Source organism: Oncorhynchus mykiss, chromosome 4 (assembly GCF_013265735.2).
Source record: "Oncorhynchus mykiss isolate Arlee chromosome 4, USDA_OmykA_1.1, whole genome shotgun sequence".
Classification (NCBI taxonomy): Eukaryota; Metazoa; Chordata; class Actinopteri; order Salmoniformes; family Salmonidae; genus Oncorhynchus; species Oncorhynchus mykiss.
The window spans coordinates 27790001-27805175 of NC_048568.1; the positions used below are offsets into that span (position 1 = coordinate 27790001).

General features: G+C 42.2%; 2 protein-coding genes across 7 annotated transcripts in view; one reads left to right on the plus strand and one right to left on the minus strand.

Annotated features, from left to right (window-relative positions):
• Window positions 1–692: 692 nt before the first annotated feature.
• ubxn2a (UBX domain protein 2A) lies at window positions 693–12086 on the minus strand. Of its 4 annotated transcripts, none has more exons than XM_021600821.2 (7): window positions 11943–12081; window positions 9043–9108; window positions 8846–8960; window positions 8611–8720; window positions 8272–8409; window positions 7884–8045; window positions 693–1631 (listed from the first exon to the last, which is right to left on the minus strand). In XM_021600821.2, the coding sequence occupies exons 1-7, from the start codon at window positions 11972–11974 to the stop codon at window positions 1448–1450; spliced, it is 807 nt and encodes a 268-aa protein (XP_021456496.1). In that variant the 5' UTR covers window positions 11975–12081; the 3' UTR covers window positions 693–1447. The 4 variants fall into 4 exon arrangements, with proteins under 4 accessions (XP_021456496.1, XP_021456497.1, XP_021456498.1 ...); XM_021600822.2 differs by lacking the exon at window positions 11943–12081 and adding an exon at window positions 9666–9818; XM_021600823.2 differs by lacking the exon at window positions 11943–12081 and adding an exon at window positions 9477–9639.
• Window positions 10923–15175, plus strand: part of LOC110522440 (ATPase family AAA domain-containing protein 2B) — a 161445-nt gene continuing 157192 nt past the window's right edge. Inside the window, exon 1 of one of the 3 annotated variants that reach the window (XM_036976043.1) lies at window positions 10923–11154. In XM_036976043.1, coding sequence (XP_036831938.1) covers window positions 11065–11154 — 90 coding nt within the window. In that variant the 5' untranslated portion in view covers window positions 10923–11064. The remainder of the gene's footprint in view (window positions 11155–15175) is intronic. The other 2 variants (XM_036976044.1, XM_036976045.1) reach the window with 2 other exon arrangements.

The following is a 15175-nucleotide window of genomic DNA, read 5'->3' on the forward strand; positions in this document are numbered from 1 at the left end:
TTTTGGAAGACAAATATGGGACGTAATTCCAGGCGTGCTTAGTGTTATTAAATATGTTGAGAGGAAATGCGTTCTCTTTTACTCCAGGATCTCGCTGGCAGGCCACCAGGCCAGAAGAGCACATGGGGAGACAAAGAAAATACCTAGGCCTATGTCTGGTTTTAGGCCTAATGATGATCAAAAATGATCATTAGATTCAATGTCCAAAGTATTTCCAGCTGTGTCTACTCTCCCCCCCCCCCCCCCCCCCCCCCCCCATCTTATATTGACCACTCCAGGACTCTCACATTACTCTCCTTGAGTCCTCTTCTCTCTCATGTCTCCTGTGGTCCTTGTGGCTTCAAATATTGAAAATGGATAATGGTATTCATCTTGCCATGAACAGGCAGAGCCCGGGGAGAGAACAGGACACACACACACCAGCACACTGGCCTCACTCAAGTGGAAAACCACAAGGCATGTCAAGTGAAAATGGAGTCTCATTATAGAATGCACCAATGTAAGATGCTCTGGATAAGAGCATCTTCTAAATGACTAAAATGTCAATTCAAGCTATTTCACCACACCAAATATATTATATGTATATCTTTTATGTAAAACGGTTAGTAGTCAAGGAATCCCTTCCTAGAAAAATTGTACAACTAAACTTTTCATTATCAGTTGAGAAAAGGTCTAAAGCAGCAAGAAAATGATTGGATAGTTGAAGGACGTAGTTTATTATTGATCAGGAAGTAAGCAGGTGTGGTGCATAGTGTACTGTACATTTAAAGACATCGACTCCGTTTCCATGTGTGAGGTGTATACTTTCGTTTCTAAGTATATTTGTTTAAGACTACCAGGAAACACTGTGACCCTGACTTAGCCCACTGCAGTCAAAATGTTAAATGTGATTGCACCTTTTCCATAAAGACAGAATGATGATGCAGAATGTTTTCTTGACGCACGCTAGACTATCGCCGCTTAATAACCACCAATCAAACACAACATTAATGCACTTTAAAATAGTGCACAACATTCACAGTGTATTCCATATCCTTGGTAATAGTTACAGAATAGGAAGACATGTTGAGCTTAGGGAACATTTTACAGCACTGATTGATAGACACATAGGAAGATACGGCTGAATTGGCTGTGTTGGGTTTTCATCACATTGCTAGAGCGGTAGTGGAGTCAGTTGGAGCCCTGTTGATGCTCAAGGAGTGATGTGAGACGTCAGCAGCTACAGAGGAAAGAGGGGAGTAGAGGAGGCTTGGATGAATATAAGGGGGGCTGTGACTGGGGATTGGGAGCAACATCTCCACCCTGGACAGACCAGAGGGACTACTGTATATGAGTATTGCCTTCACTTCAGGAGTGAACTAAGAGGGATGTTTCTGTTGGGAAAAGGGTCTGTGTGACCAGTGGGTGGGATTTCAGGGTCTCTGTGAATGTTCCAATTGGTCAGGACTCAGGAGTGTCCAAAGGGGGGCTCTGTGTTGAGGGGCCTCTGGACAATGACAGCATTAGCTAGGTCCGCCTGCTCCAGACTTAGCTCCTCCTCCCGGAGCTCGCGGAAAGGAAGTGAGGTGGTCAAGATGAAAGGTGAGCCGTTCCTCTGACAGCGCTGGACATAGTCGTGAACGTCACTAATCCTGAGGAGGACACAACACAGAGATGAGCTCACACATACAGACGCATAGAGGGAATCATGCAGGCACACAAACATACACACAAAATTAGCATTGGCAAACAATTCTGTGAATTCAGAAATGTGTTAAATAAATACTAATGATCACTTATTAGCAAACTGTGTCTCGGAACAACATAACAGGAAAATAGTCAAGTATTTCCCCTACAAAACATCTACACACCATTGCTCTCTATACCAGTGGTTCCCAAACAGTGGGGCGCAATTATGAAATTGGGTTGTGCATCATTAGTTTTCCTCCTGTCATGTAAGTCATTGCATATCTTAGAGAGCCATTTATAACTTGTCAGAAAATGTCCAGAACAACTAGCCCACATCAGCCCATAGATTTTGTTACGTTTGAGTCACTGAAATATACATTGAATAAACATGAATTGCTTACAGAATTGGCTATTGATTAGAACTTAGTATAATGGGCCAACACACTATGGCACGTGAAACCCAAAATGGGGATTTAAAAGAGAAAGTACACGAGAGAAATATACATGTGGGTGAATTTGTCAGCTATGCTATTCTAACTCTAGCCATGCCCCAATCTGCCGCACTTATGGGTCAAAATATAATGATGGAATTACGTGTGGGAGGTCTCAGATGGGAAGCTCCGCGTGGGTCGTTTAGGCTTCTCAATGACGCACTTCTCGGGCACAACTATCTGGTCGTCCACACGATGTCAGTGTCCTTTTGGTCTGATTCCTCGCCCTTGCTCTGGGAGGGCTCTTCTGAGGGCAGACAGCTCTGTAGCTCAGAGCTCACAGCGTAGGAATGAAACAGTGTAGATACCACGATTCGATGGAGAGTGGAGGCTAGGTGGTCCGGTTTGAATTCACCCGCTTAGGCCCATACTCATCAGTAGCATGGGTAGAAAAATATTTCTTTGTCTTCAACCTTGGGTTGAGTTTTGGGTGCGTTGACATTTTAGACCTCGGCTGCAGCTTGGGTCACTTATGTTAATTCTTCACCAGCATGTCTTATACCCTCGGGTCAGAAGTGGGCGTAACCGCCTTTAGGGCAATTCTCTGGGCGTACCAAGTTAAGAGGCAAGGTCTAGATTTGACTCAAATCCAATTTTAGACAACTAACTTCACATTTCATCTTTACCAAAACATTCTCTTTGATTTGGACATTTTCAATACAACGTACAATGTATAAACACCAAGCATATCCTAGGAAAACTCTTACAGTTACAATGTTTTCGTAATAACATCATCTATTAACCTTTACTAAGAAAACAAAAAAATGACATACATTTTCATATTCCATCTATCGTCATGACCACCTTTGTGGCTGACGGAAACCATTGTTCCAAAGTCCCTTTATTTCATGTTTAATGTTCTGAGGCTGGTTCTCCATAGTGACAGGACACAGGAATGTTGTCTATGGCCCAAGATTTACCAGGGGCGTGAGGGGTCATAAAACCCCCACATCTTCAGACCCCTAGATCTCTCCTCCTCTGTTGGGGTTGAGAGATAATCTTTAGGGTTGTGGTCTCCTGAAACCTGATCAGGACAGTCATGACAGACCCTTTGCTATGAAACTCTAAATTGAGCTCAGGTGCATCCTGTTTCCATTGATCATCCTTGAGCTGTTTATACAACTTTATTCCAGTCCACCTGTAGTAAATTAAACTGATTGGACATAACATATAATGTCCCACAGCTGACAGTGCACGTCAGAGCAAAAACCAAGATATGAGGTCGAAGGAATTGTCCGTAGAGCTCCAAGACAGAATTGTGACGAGGCACAGATATGGGGAAGGGTAACAAAAAATGTTGTGCAGCATTGAAGGTCCCCAAGAACACAGTGGCCTCCATCATTCTTAAATGGAAGAAGTTTGGAACCGCCAAGACACTTCCTAGAGCTGTCCGCCCAGCCAAACTGAGTAATCGGGGGAGAAGGGCCTTGGTCAGGGTGGTGACACCAAGGTGACACCAAGAACCCGATGGTCACTGTCACAGAGCTCCTCTGTAGAGATGGGAGAACCTTCCAAAAGGACAACCTTCTCTGCAGCACTCCACCAATCAGGCCATTATGGTAGAGTGGCCAGACGGAAGCCACTCCTCAGTAAAAGGCACATGACATCCCGCTTGGAGTTTGCCAAAAGTCACCTAAAGACTCTCGGACCATGAGAAACAAGATTCTCTGGTCTGATGAAACCAAGATTGAACTCTTTGGCCTGAATGCCAAGTGTCATATCAAACATCTCCAATCCAAAAATCAAATCTAGAGTTGGCTTTCTATTTCGTAACAAAGCCTCCTTCACTCACGCCGCAAAACTGACTATCCTACCAATCCTCGACTTCGGCGATATCATCTACAAAATAGCTTCCAATACTCTACTCAGCAAACTGGATGCAGTTTATCACAGTGCCATCCGTTTTGTTACTAAAGCACCTTATACCACCCACCACTGCGACCTGTATGCTCTAGTTGGCTGGCCCTCGCTACATGTTCGTCGCCAGACCCACTGGCTCCAGGTCATCTACAAGTCTATGCTAGGTAAAGCTCCGCCTTATCTCAGTTCACTGGTCACGAAGGCAACACCCACCCGTAGCACGCGCTAAGCAGGTGTATCTCACTGATCATCCCTAAAGCCAAAACCTAATTTGGCCGTCTTTCCTTCCAGTTCTCTGCTGCCTGCGACTGGAACAAATTGCAAAAATCTCTGAAGTTGGAGACTTTTATCTCCCTCACCAACTTTAAACATCTGCTATCTGAGCAGCTAACCGATCGCTACAGCTGTACATAGTCCACCCAATTTACCTACCTCATCCCCATACTGTTTTTATTTTATTTACTTTTCTGCTCTTTTGCACACCAGTATCTCTACCTGCACATGTTCATCTGGTCATTTATCACTCCAGTGTTAATCTGCTAAATTGTAATTATTCACTCCTATGGCCTATTTCTTGCCTACCTCCTCATGCCTTTTGCACACAATGTATATAGATTTTTTTTGTTTCTACTATGTTATTGACTTGTTTATTGTTTACTCCATGTGTAACTCTGTGTTGTTGTCTGTTCACACTGCTATGCTTTATCTTGGCCAGGTCGCAGTTGCAAATGAGAACTTGTTCTCAACTAGCCTACCTGGTTAAACGAAGGTGAAATACATTTTTTTTTTTTTTTAAGACTGGAAGAAACCTGGCACCACCCTTACGGTGAAGCATGGTGCTGGTAGCATCATTATGTTGTGGGGATGTTTTTCAGCGGCAGGGACTGGGAGACTAGTCAGGATCGAGGGAAAGATGAACGGAGCAGAGTACAGAGAGATCCTAGTTGACAACCTGCTCCAGAGCACTCAGGACCTTAGACTGGGGAGAAGGTTCACCTTCCAACAGGACAACGACCCTCAGCACACAGCCAAAACAACGCAGGAGTGGCTTCAGGACAAGTCTCTGAATGTCCTTGAGTGGCCCAGCCAGAGCCCAGACTTGAACCCGATCAAACATCTCTGGAGAGACCTGAAAATAGCTGTGCAGCAACGCTCCACCATCCAACCTGACAGAGCTGGAGACAATCTGTAAGTAGAATGGGAGAAACTCCCCAAATACAGGTGTGCCAAGCTTGTAGCGTCATAGCCAAGAAGACTCGAGGCTGTAATTGCTGCCAAAGGTGCTTCAACAAAGTACTGAGTAGTAATGGGTCTGAATACTTACTTAATGTGATATTTCAGTAGTTTTTTAAAATACATTTGCTAAATATTCTAAAAACCTGTTTTTGCTTTGACATTATGGGCTATTGTGTGTAAATTGATGAGGGAAAAAACTATTTAATCCATTTTAGAATGAGGCAGTAAGGTAACAAAATGCAGAAAAAGTCAAAGGGTCTGAATAATTCCTGAATGCACTGTATATAGTAAACATGATCTCATACTGATATGAAGCCCCATAGGGAGCCCATACTTCTCTCCCTGTCTCGCTCAGCTAACCGTTACATAATAAATCATGCATATCAGTTACGCAATCCCTTTCTAGGGATCGTATAGATCTACACTGTCACATCAGGTTTTCTGCAGTCAGCAGGCCCCACGCAGCAGGAGACAGAACACATGAGATAGAAATAGAATGTAAAGAATGGCCGTACCGGTATTTCTTCCCCTCACAACCAATATGGAACATTGACTTGAATTGGAGTGCCTGTTCTGGGAATTCTAATTATATGATATACAATTGAAGTCGGAGGTTTAAATACACTTAGGATGGAGACATTAAAACTCGTTTTTCAACCACTCCACAAATTTCTTGTTAACAAACCATAGATTTGGCAAGTCGGTTAGGACATCTACTTTGTGCATGACACAAGTAATTTTTCCAACAATTGTTTACAGACAGATTATTTCACTAGCACAATTCCAGTGGGTCAGGTGTTTACACTAAATTGACTGTGCCTTTAAACAGCTTGGAAAATTCCAGAAAATTATGTCATGGCTTTAGACGCTTCTGATAGGCTAATTGACATCATTTGAGTACCTGTGCATGTATTTCAAGGCCTACCTTCAAACTCAGTGCTTCTTTGTTTGACATCATGGGAAAATCTAAATAAATCAGCAAAGACCTCCGAAAAAAATGGGTTCATCCTTGGGAGCAATTTCCAAATGCCTGAAGGTACCACGTTCATCTATACTAACAATAGTACGCAAGTATAAACACCATGGGACCACGCAGCCGTCATACCGCTCAGGAAGGAGACGCATTCTGTCTCCTAGAGATGAACGTACTTTGGTGCAAAAAGTGCAACTCAATCCCAGAACAACAGCAAAGGACCTTGTGAAGATGCTGGAGGAAACAGTATCTATATCCACAGTAAAACGAGTCCTATATTCACATAACCTGAAAGGCCGCTCAGCAAGGAAGAAGCCACTGCTCCAAAATTGCCATAAAAAAGCCAGACTACGGTTTGCAACTGCACATGGGGACAAAGATCGTACTTTTTGGAGAAATGTCCTCTGTTCTGATGAAATAAAAATAGAACTGTTTGGCCATAATGACCATTGTTATGTTTGGAGGAAAAAGGGGGTGGCTTGCAAGCTGAAGAACACCATCCCAACCGTGAAGCACAGGGGTGGCAGCATCATGTTGTGGGGGTGCTTTGCTGCAGGAGGGACTGCTGCACTTCACAAAATAGATGGCATCATGAGGCAGGAAAATTATGTGGATATATTGAAGCAACATCCCAAGACATCAGTTAAAGCTTGGTCACAAATGGGTCTTCCAAATGGACAATGACCCCAAGCATACTTCCAAAGTTGTGGCAAAATGGCTTAAGGACAACAAAGTCAAGGTATTGGAGTGGCCATCACAAAGCCCTGACCTCAATCCTATAGAAAATGTGTGGGCAGAGCTGAAAAAGTGTGTGCGAGCAAGGAGGCCTAGAAACCTGACTCAGTTACACCAGCTCTGTCAGGAGGAATGCGCCAACATTCACCCAACTTATTGTGGGAAGCTTGTGGAAGGCTACCTGAAACGTTTGACCCAAGTTAAACAATTTAAAGGCAATGCTACCAAATAGTAATTGAGTGTATGTTAAATTCTGACCCACTGGGAATGTGATGAAAGAAATAAAAGCTGAAATAAATCATTCTCTCGACTATTATTCTGACATTTCACATTCTTAAAATAAAGTGGTGATCCTAATTGACCTAAAACAGGGATTTTTACTAAGGTTAAATGTCAGGAATTGTGAAAAACTGAGTTTAAATGTACTTGGCTAAGGTGTATGTAAACTTCTGACTTCAACTGTAACATGATGCCCTGTGCTAGGGGATAACATGGCCCAGGTGCAGAGTCAGGCACGCTAGATCAAGCGAGGATGAATATGAACGATTATGTCATGGTCAGTAGGATAACCTTAAAAGACCTGGCTTATTCAGTGTACTGAGCTTATAAGAATCATGGATGTAAGGACCAACTGCTTCGGGCAGGGCACTTTAGGACAGACACATTCCTATACAGTGAGTTCCTATACTGTTATAAAGGGAAAATTCACTCAAAACAAAAAATACCAAAATATAGTTAATTAGTTCACTGTTGATACAAACTTGACTGCTGACATGTTTTGCATGTCTGCAGTCAAGTTTTCAAGATATTGGACTTTCAAGAAGCAAAGTTTCACTGACCACATTATCAGGATTTTGCATTTTGACAAAATATTGTTTTTGTGTGGATAGTATGAGGGGTTATATCAGTGTAATATCCACCTGTGTGATAGGTTGAACCTCTGCACCAGCCTCCTGCCGTCAGCCAACCAGATTTGCAGAGAGGTGACAGGGAGGCCGTGGTCCAGTGTTATCATGGGGATCGGGAGGAACTCCCCCTCCTCGTGCACCGATGGAGACCGGACCACTACTCTGGGAGCAACACTGGACACACACGCACACACAGTCAACTCTTTGAAGATGTCACATGACAAAGCTTTGAAGATTTTTTAGTGTGACACCTAGTGCTATAATATAGCATGACACAACCACCAAAGAAATTGCAAGAACTTCTGACTGAGCCGTCTCACCTGCCTAGCCCTCTTCTCTCTCCCTGTCTGTCAGTCTGTCTGTCTGTCCGTCCATCTATCTGTCCCATTGCATGTCTCACCTGCCCAGCCTGTACCCTGGCCCACTGAAGGGATGAAAGGTCTTCTTCCTGGGAACATACGCCTCCTCTGTTAGATCCTCTACATTCACCTCCAGTTCCTCCTCCTCTGCCCTGCTCTCCAACTCCACAGGCAGCTCACTGGAACCGGACAGACAGGCATGTCAACCAACCAATCAATCAATACATTTTACAGAGAGAAGAACACAACTGGTAGATAAATCAGCAAGGAAAGGGGAGGGGTGGATGGGAAAATCAGGATCAGGAAAAAAGCTAAAGTATATATAGACGGGATATTTGATCAATTAACCTAGTATATTAAAGTAAGAATAGTTGCCATACCCTCGTTTGATGGCTTCCAGGAAATCCTGGTTCTCCTGTACAGAGTAGCTCCTGAACTCCTCGTCATTCAGGGTGAAGCCATCCTTCCACAGTCTCACCACCACCTTCACCTTGAACATCCAACAACCACAGACATCAACAGGATGAATGTGTATGAGTATTGATCATAACAATATAATAGGGTTGAGAGATACTGTAGACTCTAGATGCAGGAACTTCCTGTTTGTTTCCTGACCTTTGAGCCTCCAGAGGCAACATTGCTGATTTTCTCCACCTCATCCAGAAGATCCTCCACAGAGAAACTTCTTCTTATAGGAACCTCCTCTTCCTCGTTCTCTGTCCCATCACACCTGGAACAATTATGAAGGTAACTGATAAAAGTGACTTCCAAATGTGTAAGTCCTTGGTTGTTAGTTCTTTCAGATCACTCACCAGGTATCATCTTTGTCACTCCCTCTTGTGTCAATGTCTTTCATGATGTGTTCTGCTGTTGTCCATCTGACAAAACACACCAGGGAAGAAAACTCTGACATGAAGAATATGCGATATCACTTGTTGTGATGCTTTTTAGACAGCAGTTGGAACAAATATATAATCAATATTATCATATCATTCCATAATTTTAAAAGGCACCATATACGCATGCTCAAGTGCCAAATCAGACTATTAACAATTTGTTTTGATAGATCACGACACGACAGTTCAATCGACTTAGCCATGCAATTGTAGGCTTAAATAAAACCACTGAAAGCCCTGATCTATTGAGAATGTAGGCCTACTATCTAGGCTACAAAATACAAAATAGTAGTTCCTGCCTGTGATTAATAGATCGAAATATTAGTTTGCACAATATATATTTAAATCACCTTTATCAAATATCACACGGATTCACACACATTTCAACATGCGACAGAATTACATAAGGCGCGTCTGGCAGACAACGTATTTTGCAACTGTGATTCCCTGAAAATATATGCCTAAAATGCATCGCTCATCGAGTTGTGATTACATATTAGCGTTTGCACATAAATAGGCTTTACATATCATTGTTTTACCAGTTCGTGTTCTCGTCTTAATCATGGGCTGCTAGGCTACAGCCAAGTTTCTGATGAGCAATTTCTTTGACGTCAGCGCCGTCTCTGCGCTCCAGCTGCCGTAATGTTTTCACTAGAAGCTCACTTGAAGCGTTCACGTAATAGTCGAACCTATGAAACTCGCTTGCTAACTGTTTGTAGTTAAACATGTGCCGCGTTCAACCAGTTAGCAAGTCGAAAATGTCCGAGATTCCTGGTTCCGGCTATCACGTGAACGCGGCATCTGGTTTGGCCTCTGTGGTGCTGACTGAGCACAGCAGGTAGTGCTTTCTTTTGGTAGTAGTTTCAGACTGAAATAGACTATTTAATACTTTATAAACAAAAAATACTCTATGCCATATTGTAGGCTAATGGAGGTGTTTGTGATTCATTGTATTTTGTGCATAGTTAAAGAAATGCTTAGTATGATAGGAATATTCTCAGTTTTTTGTTAGACTTTTAGCTATTAGCTAGACCCATCCATCACACGTTCAACAAGAACAAAACAGATGGTCAGCTCCGTTGGCCAACACCGGTAGTATTCACCCTCTCTCTCTCACACACGATGCATATGGTGTTGTTGTGTGGCCTATAAGCACAGTGAGTCAGAGACACTTTCAGAATTTTAGCAATTTGCTTGATGAAAGTGTAGAACATTCTACTGATTTCCCAGGCAAAATAAACATTGCTAAACAGTCGGTTAAGAAATTAATTACAGGTAGGCTACTACAATGAACAATGAATCAGTTATTTGCATGTTCATCATTTCCGTCCAGTTGTGCTCTGTGGCTGCAAACCAAAACAACAACTGCACGCGCGCACGTGGCTCGACTGTAAATTGCAGACATCAGGAGACATTTATAATTTTATCAAGTGAAATCACATTTAATCGAATAAACTCAGTAGTATCAGTTCATTTTTCTTAAACGAGACAATTAAATAACCGTTACATTTTACAAGAAAATGTCCGTTATATTAGCTACAAGTAATTGTAACAGTAACAGTAAAATACGAACGTTTTTGGAAAACTGAAATGACTTGACTTCAGTCAGATTAGATAGCTAGCCAGTTGTAGTAGAGTAGAATGGCAACCCCCCCCCCCCCCCCCCCCCCCCCAGAAAAAAATATATATATATTTATGTGATATGGCTACATGCAACTATTTCAATTAAACGTTTGATCTATCCTCATCAAATAACACAACTTTGGTATTTCTGAAGTCTAGTCCCTGGACTGACAAGCATTGCAAAGCGGAAGTGGTCCGCGAGCGAATTTTGCCAGGAGAACTAGCGAAAGAGAAATGGCGCTTCAATGCCGTGCTCACTGAGGCAGTCTACAGACGGATAGACAGACTAAACAAGTGCAAATAAACTGAAAAATCATGGTGAACACAAGAAAGAGCTCTCGGCATGAGCCGAGCACTCTCTTCATCTCGTCCAGGACCCGATCTTCCGCCAGGAATGAAGAACATGTAAGCGGGTTATTTTCTCCACTGCCCGGCAAGCTATGCTAGCTAGCTTTGGCCTCAAGCCGGTTCTCATTACTTTTTTCTTTTTTTAAAAGGTGTACAATATTTGACACCAACATAATTTATTTTACGAATACATGTGGCTTTGCATGCATTAATTAAAAAGCTTGCCATTAACACGAACGGCATTGCTTGACTGATAGCTTGCAGGTTAGCGCGTTGCTAGCTCCAAGTTGAGTTCCCTTTGTGTTGCCCCTGCTACAGTCTACCGCACTGGCTGGCAGGAAAGACTGCTAGCTAGCATGTCTTGGTGTATACTCGACAGCTTAAAACAAAGAGACACGGGGCAGTTGACGTGTTGAACGTTATCGATAAGCATGTTGTATTGCTAACCGTGTTTATCGCTATATGTAAAGAAATGACAGGCTATTACTAGCTAGCTTGTTGTGGGGGAAGGGAACTCAAAGGGAACCCTTGTGATTCACAACAGTTGACGTTAGCTCGCTTTATGTAGCTAGCTAGCTTGAAGTTGAACTCGCTGAACTTTTTTGTTTGTAAAAAAAACTTAAAGTGAACAACTATACGGGCTACTGTTGACTTAATATTAAGGGGGTTTAGTTTATTGCAGGTTAAAATAGTATGCTAAAGATTAAAGTGTTAATGTCGGATTTGAAGCATTATGTCACAACAATAACGATCCAAAATGTAAACAATGGTGTACCAACGTATACGTAAATGTAGCCAAGATGTTGTGAATACAATTACAATTTGCAAAATTAATATTTGCTTACCCTCTTGAGTGTTTTACTGATTTATTGTCCATTTGAAACTTAACATTAGTTACTCTGATAATCGAAATATGTCTTCAATTGTGCAACAGGTTGTTCGGTGTTGAATAAATGTAAACTTTCCAGTTTGACGCACTAGGTTTGAAATTATACCTGAATATAGTCTACAGTCCGGCAGATGGCGATATTGGGTCATTCCATGTTACCGTCCAATTGGCTATACTGTCCTATCCCATGTGGACGCTTTGTACATAAAACATTCTCCATTCAGGCTACAAAGGCGTCGATTTCCTGCTTAACTGTAATGGAGAGAAGGCGAAAAATATGTGCATTTAAAAAAAAAATGAAACAGCATTTTCCTCCTCCATGCTTTGTGGCTAATGCTACTTCCTGACATTGTGTACAGCATTCGGACCAAGTGTAAGCAACAGACTGCTGCAACCTGATTGGCTGAACACAACATCGGGACTAGCATTTAGCCACTAGAAGGGTGGTGGAAAATTGAGTTTCCTAAAGTATGCATATTTTCCCTGTTGTTTTCCCACCTTCTCGCCATTAAATCAAGTTTACGGAGCCTGAATGATGTATGTTTTAAGTATGAAACGGCTGCATGGATTCCCATTGGACAATAAGATGAAACAACTTAATATTGATAAGATGAAACAGCTTTTGGGCTAACCTTGAAAATATGCACTGTACTGTTAATTTATTTTAAATGAAGGAAATTAGTCTTTAAATTAAATTCTGTTTATTATTGCCATTTGACAACAAAAACCGGGACAAACAGATCTGGAGCCAGGATAGTGGTTCCAGTCCTTTATAGGTGCCCCATTTTTCTTGTATGGCTGCAGTGCAGTCTCACCTCAATAACAGTGACAGAGTTTTGACAGATAAGTATTCACAGGAGCGCAGACACAAGACGGGCTGGGAGGAACAGTGAGAGAGAGAGCAAGTGTGAATGGAATGCTGAGTGAAAGATTGAACAGAACACAGTCCTTACGTACAGTCATTGATGTGTGATGCACATTTCTCCTTGTCTCATCTGGGTGATAGTCAGACTAGTCTCCCTGTAGGCTGCTAGCAGTGGTGTATGGCATCAGACAGGCTATTGTGTTGTATCAATAAGGAAGGGAGGCTTACAGACTAAAGGACATACAAGTACCAAGGACATGGCATCTTTATCCTCCTCAGTGGGGTATGGTTCAGTAGGCCTGGGAATTGCCAGGGACCTCAGGATACAATATTATCCAAGTAATTTTATTTGTCACATGCTTTAGTATAGACGAACAGTGAAATGCTCACTTAAAGGGCACTTCCCAACAATGCAGAGGAAAAAAGGAATAAATACAAAAAGAGGAATGATAATTTGGCTGTATACACGGGGTACCAGTAATAAGTAGAAGTGTAGGGGTGCAAATTAATTGAGGTAGATATGTACAGTTGAAGTCAGAAGTTTACATACACCTTAGCCAAATACATTTAAACTCAGTTTTTCACAATTCCTGACATTTAATCCTAGTAAAAATTCCCTGTCTTAGGTCAGTTAGGATCACCACTTTATTTTAAAATGTGAAATGTCAGAATAATAGTAGAGTGATTTATTTAAGCTTTTATTTCTTTCATCACATTCCCAGTGGGTCAGAAGTTTACATACACTCAATTAGTATTTGGTAGCATTGCCTTTTTAAATGGTTTAACTTGGGTGAAATGTTTCAGGTTTCCTTCCACAAGCTTCCCACAATAAGTTGGGTGAATGTTGGCGCATTCCTCCTGACAGAGCTGGTGTAACGGATTCAGGTTTACAGGTCTCCTTGCTCGCACACGCCTTTTCAGTTCTGCCCACATCTTTTCTATAGGATTGAGGTCAGGGATTTGTGATGGCCACCCCAATACCTTGACTTTGTTGTCCTTAAGCCATTTTGCCACAACTTTTGAAGTATGCTTGGGATCATTGTATATTTGGAAGACCCATTTGTGACCAAGCGTTAACTTCCTGACTGATGTCTTGGGATGTTGCTTCAATGTATCCACATAATTTTCCTGCCTCATGATGCCATTTATTTTCTGAAGTGCAGCAGTCCCTCCTGCAGCAAAGCACCCCCACAACATGATGCTGCCACCCCTGTGCTTCACGGTTGGGATGGTGTTCTTCGGCTTGGAAGCCTCCCCCTTTTTCCTCCAAACATAATGATGGTCATTATGGCCAAACAATTCTATTTTTGTTTCATCAGACCAGAGGACATTTCTCCAAAAAGTATGATCTTTGTCCCCATGTGCAGTTGCAAACCGTAGTCTGGCTTTTTTATGGTGGTTTTGGAGCAGTGGCTTCTTCCTTGCTGACTGGCCTTTCAGGTTATGTGGATATAGGACTCGTTTTACTGTGGATATAGATACTTTTGTACCGGTTTCCTCCAGCATCTTCACAAGGTCCTTTGTTGCTGTTCTGGGATTGATTTGCACTTTTCGCACCAACGTACGTTCATTTCTTGGAGCCAGAATGCATCTGGTATGACGGCTGCGTGGTCCCATGGTATTTATACTATACGTACTATTGTTTGTATGAACGTGTTACCTTCAGGAGTTTGGAAATTGCTCCCAAGGATGAACCAGACTTGCGGAGGTCAGATTTTTTTTTCTGAGGTCTTGGCTGATTTCTTTTGATTTTCCCATGATGTCAAGCAAAGAGGCACTGAGTTTGAAGGTAGGCCTTGAAATACAGGTACACCTCCAATTGACTCCAATTATATCATTTTCTGGAATTTTCCAAGGTGTTTAAAGGCACAGTCAACTTGGGTGTATGTAAACTTCTGACCCACTGGAATTGTGATACAGTGAATTATAAGTGAAATAATCTGTCTAAACAATTGTTGGAAAAGTTACTTGTCATGCACAAAGTACATGTCCTAACCGACTTGCCAAAAGTGTGGAGAGTGGAGTGGTTGAAAAACAAGTTTTAATGACTCCAACCTAAGTGTATGTAAACTTCTGCTTTCAACTGTACATGTAGGTAGGGACAAAGTGACTAGGCAATGGAATAGATAATAAATAGGAACGGCAGCGTGAGTGATGAGTCAAAAGAGATTAGTGCAAAAAGGTTCATTGCAGATATTCCAGGTAGCTACTGGTTAAGTAGTTTGCAGTCTTATAGCTTGGCGGTAGAAGTGGTTCAGGGTCCTGTTGGTCCCAGAATTGGTGCGTCGGTACCACTTGTTGTGTGGTAGCAGAGAGAACAGTCT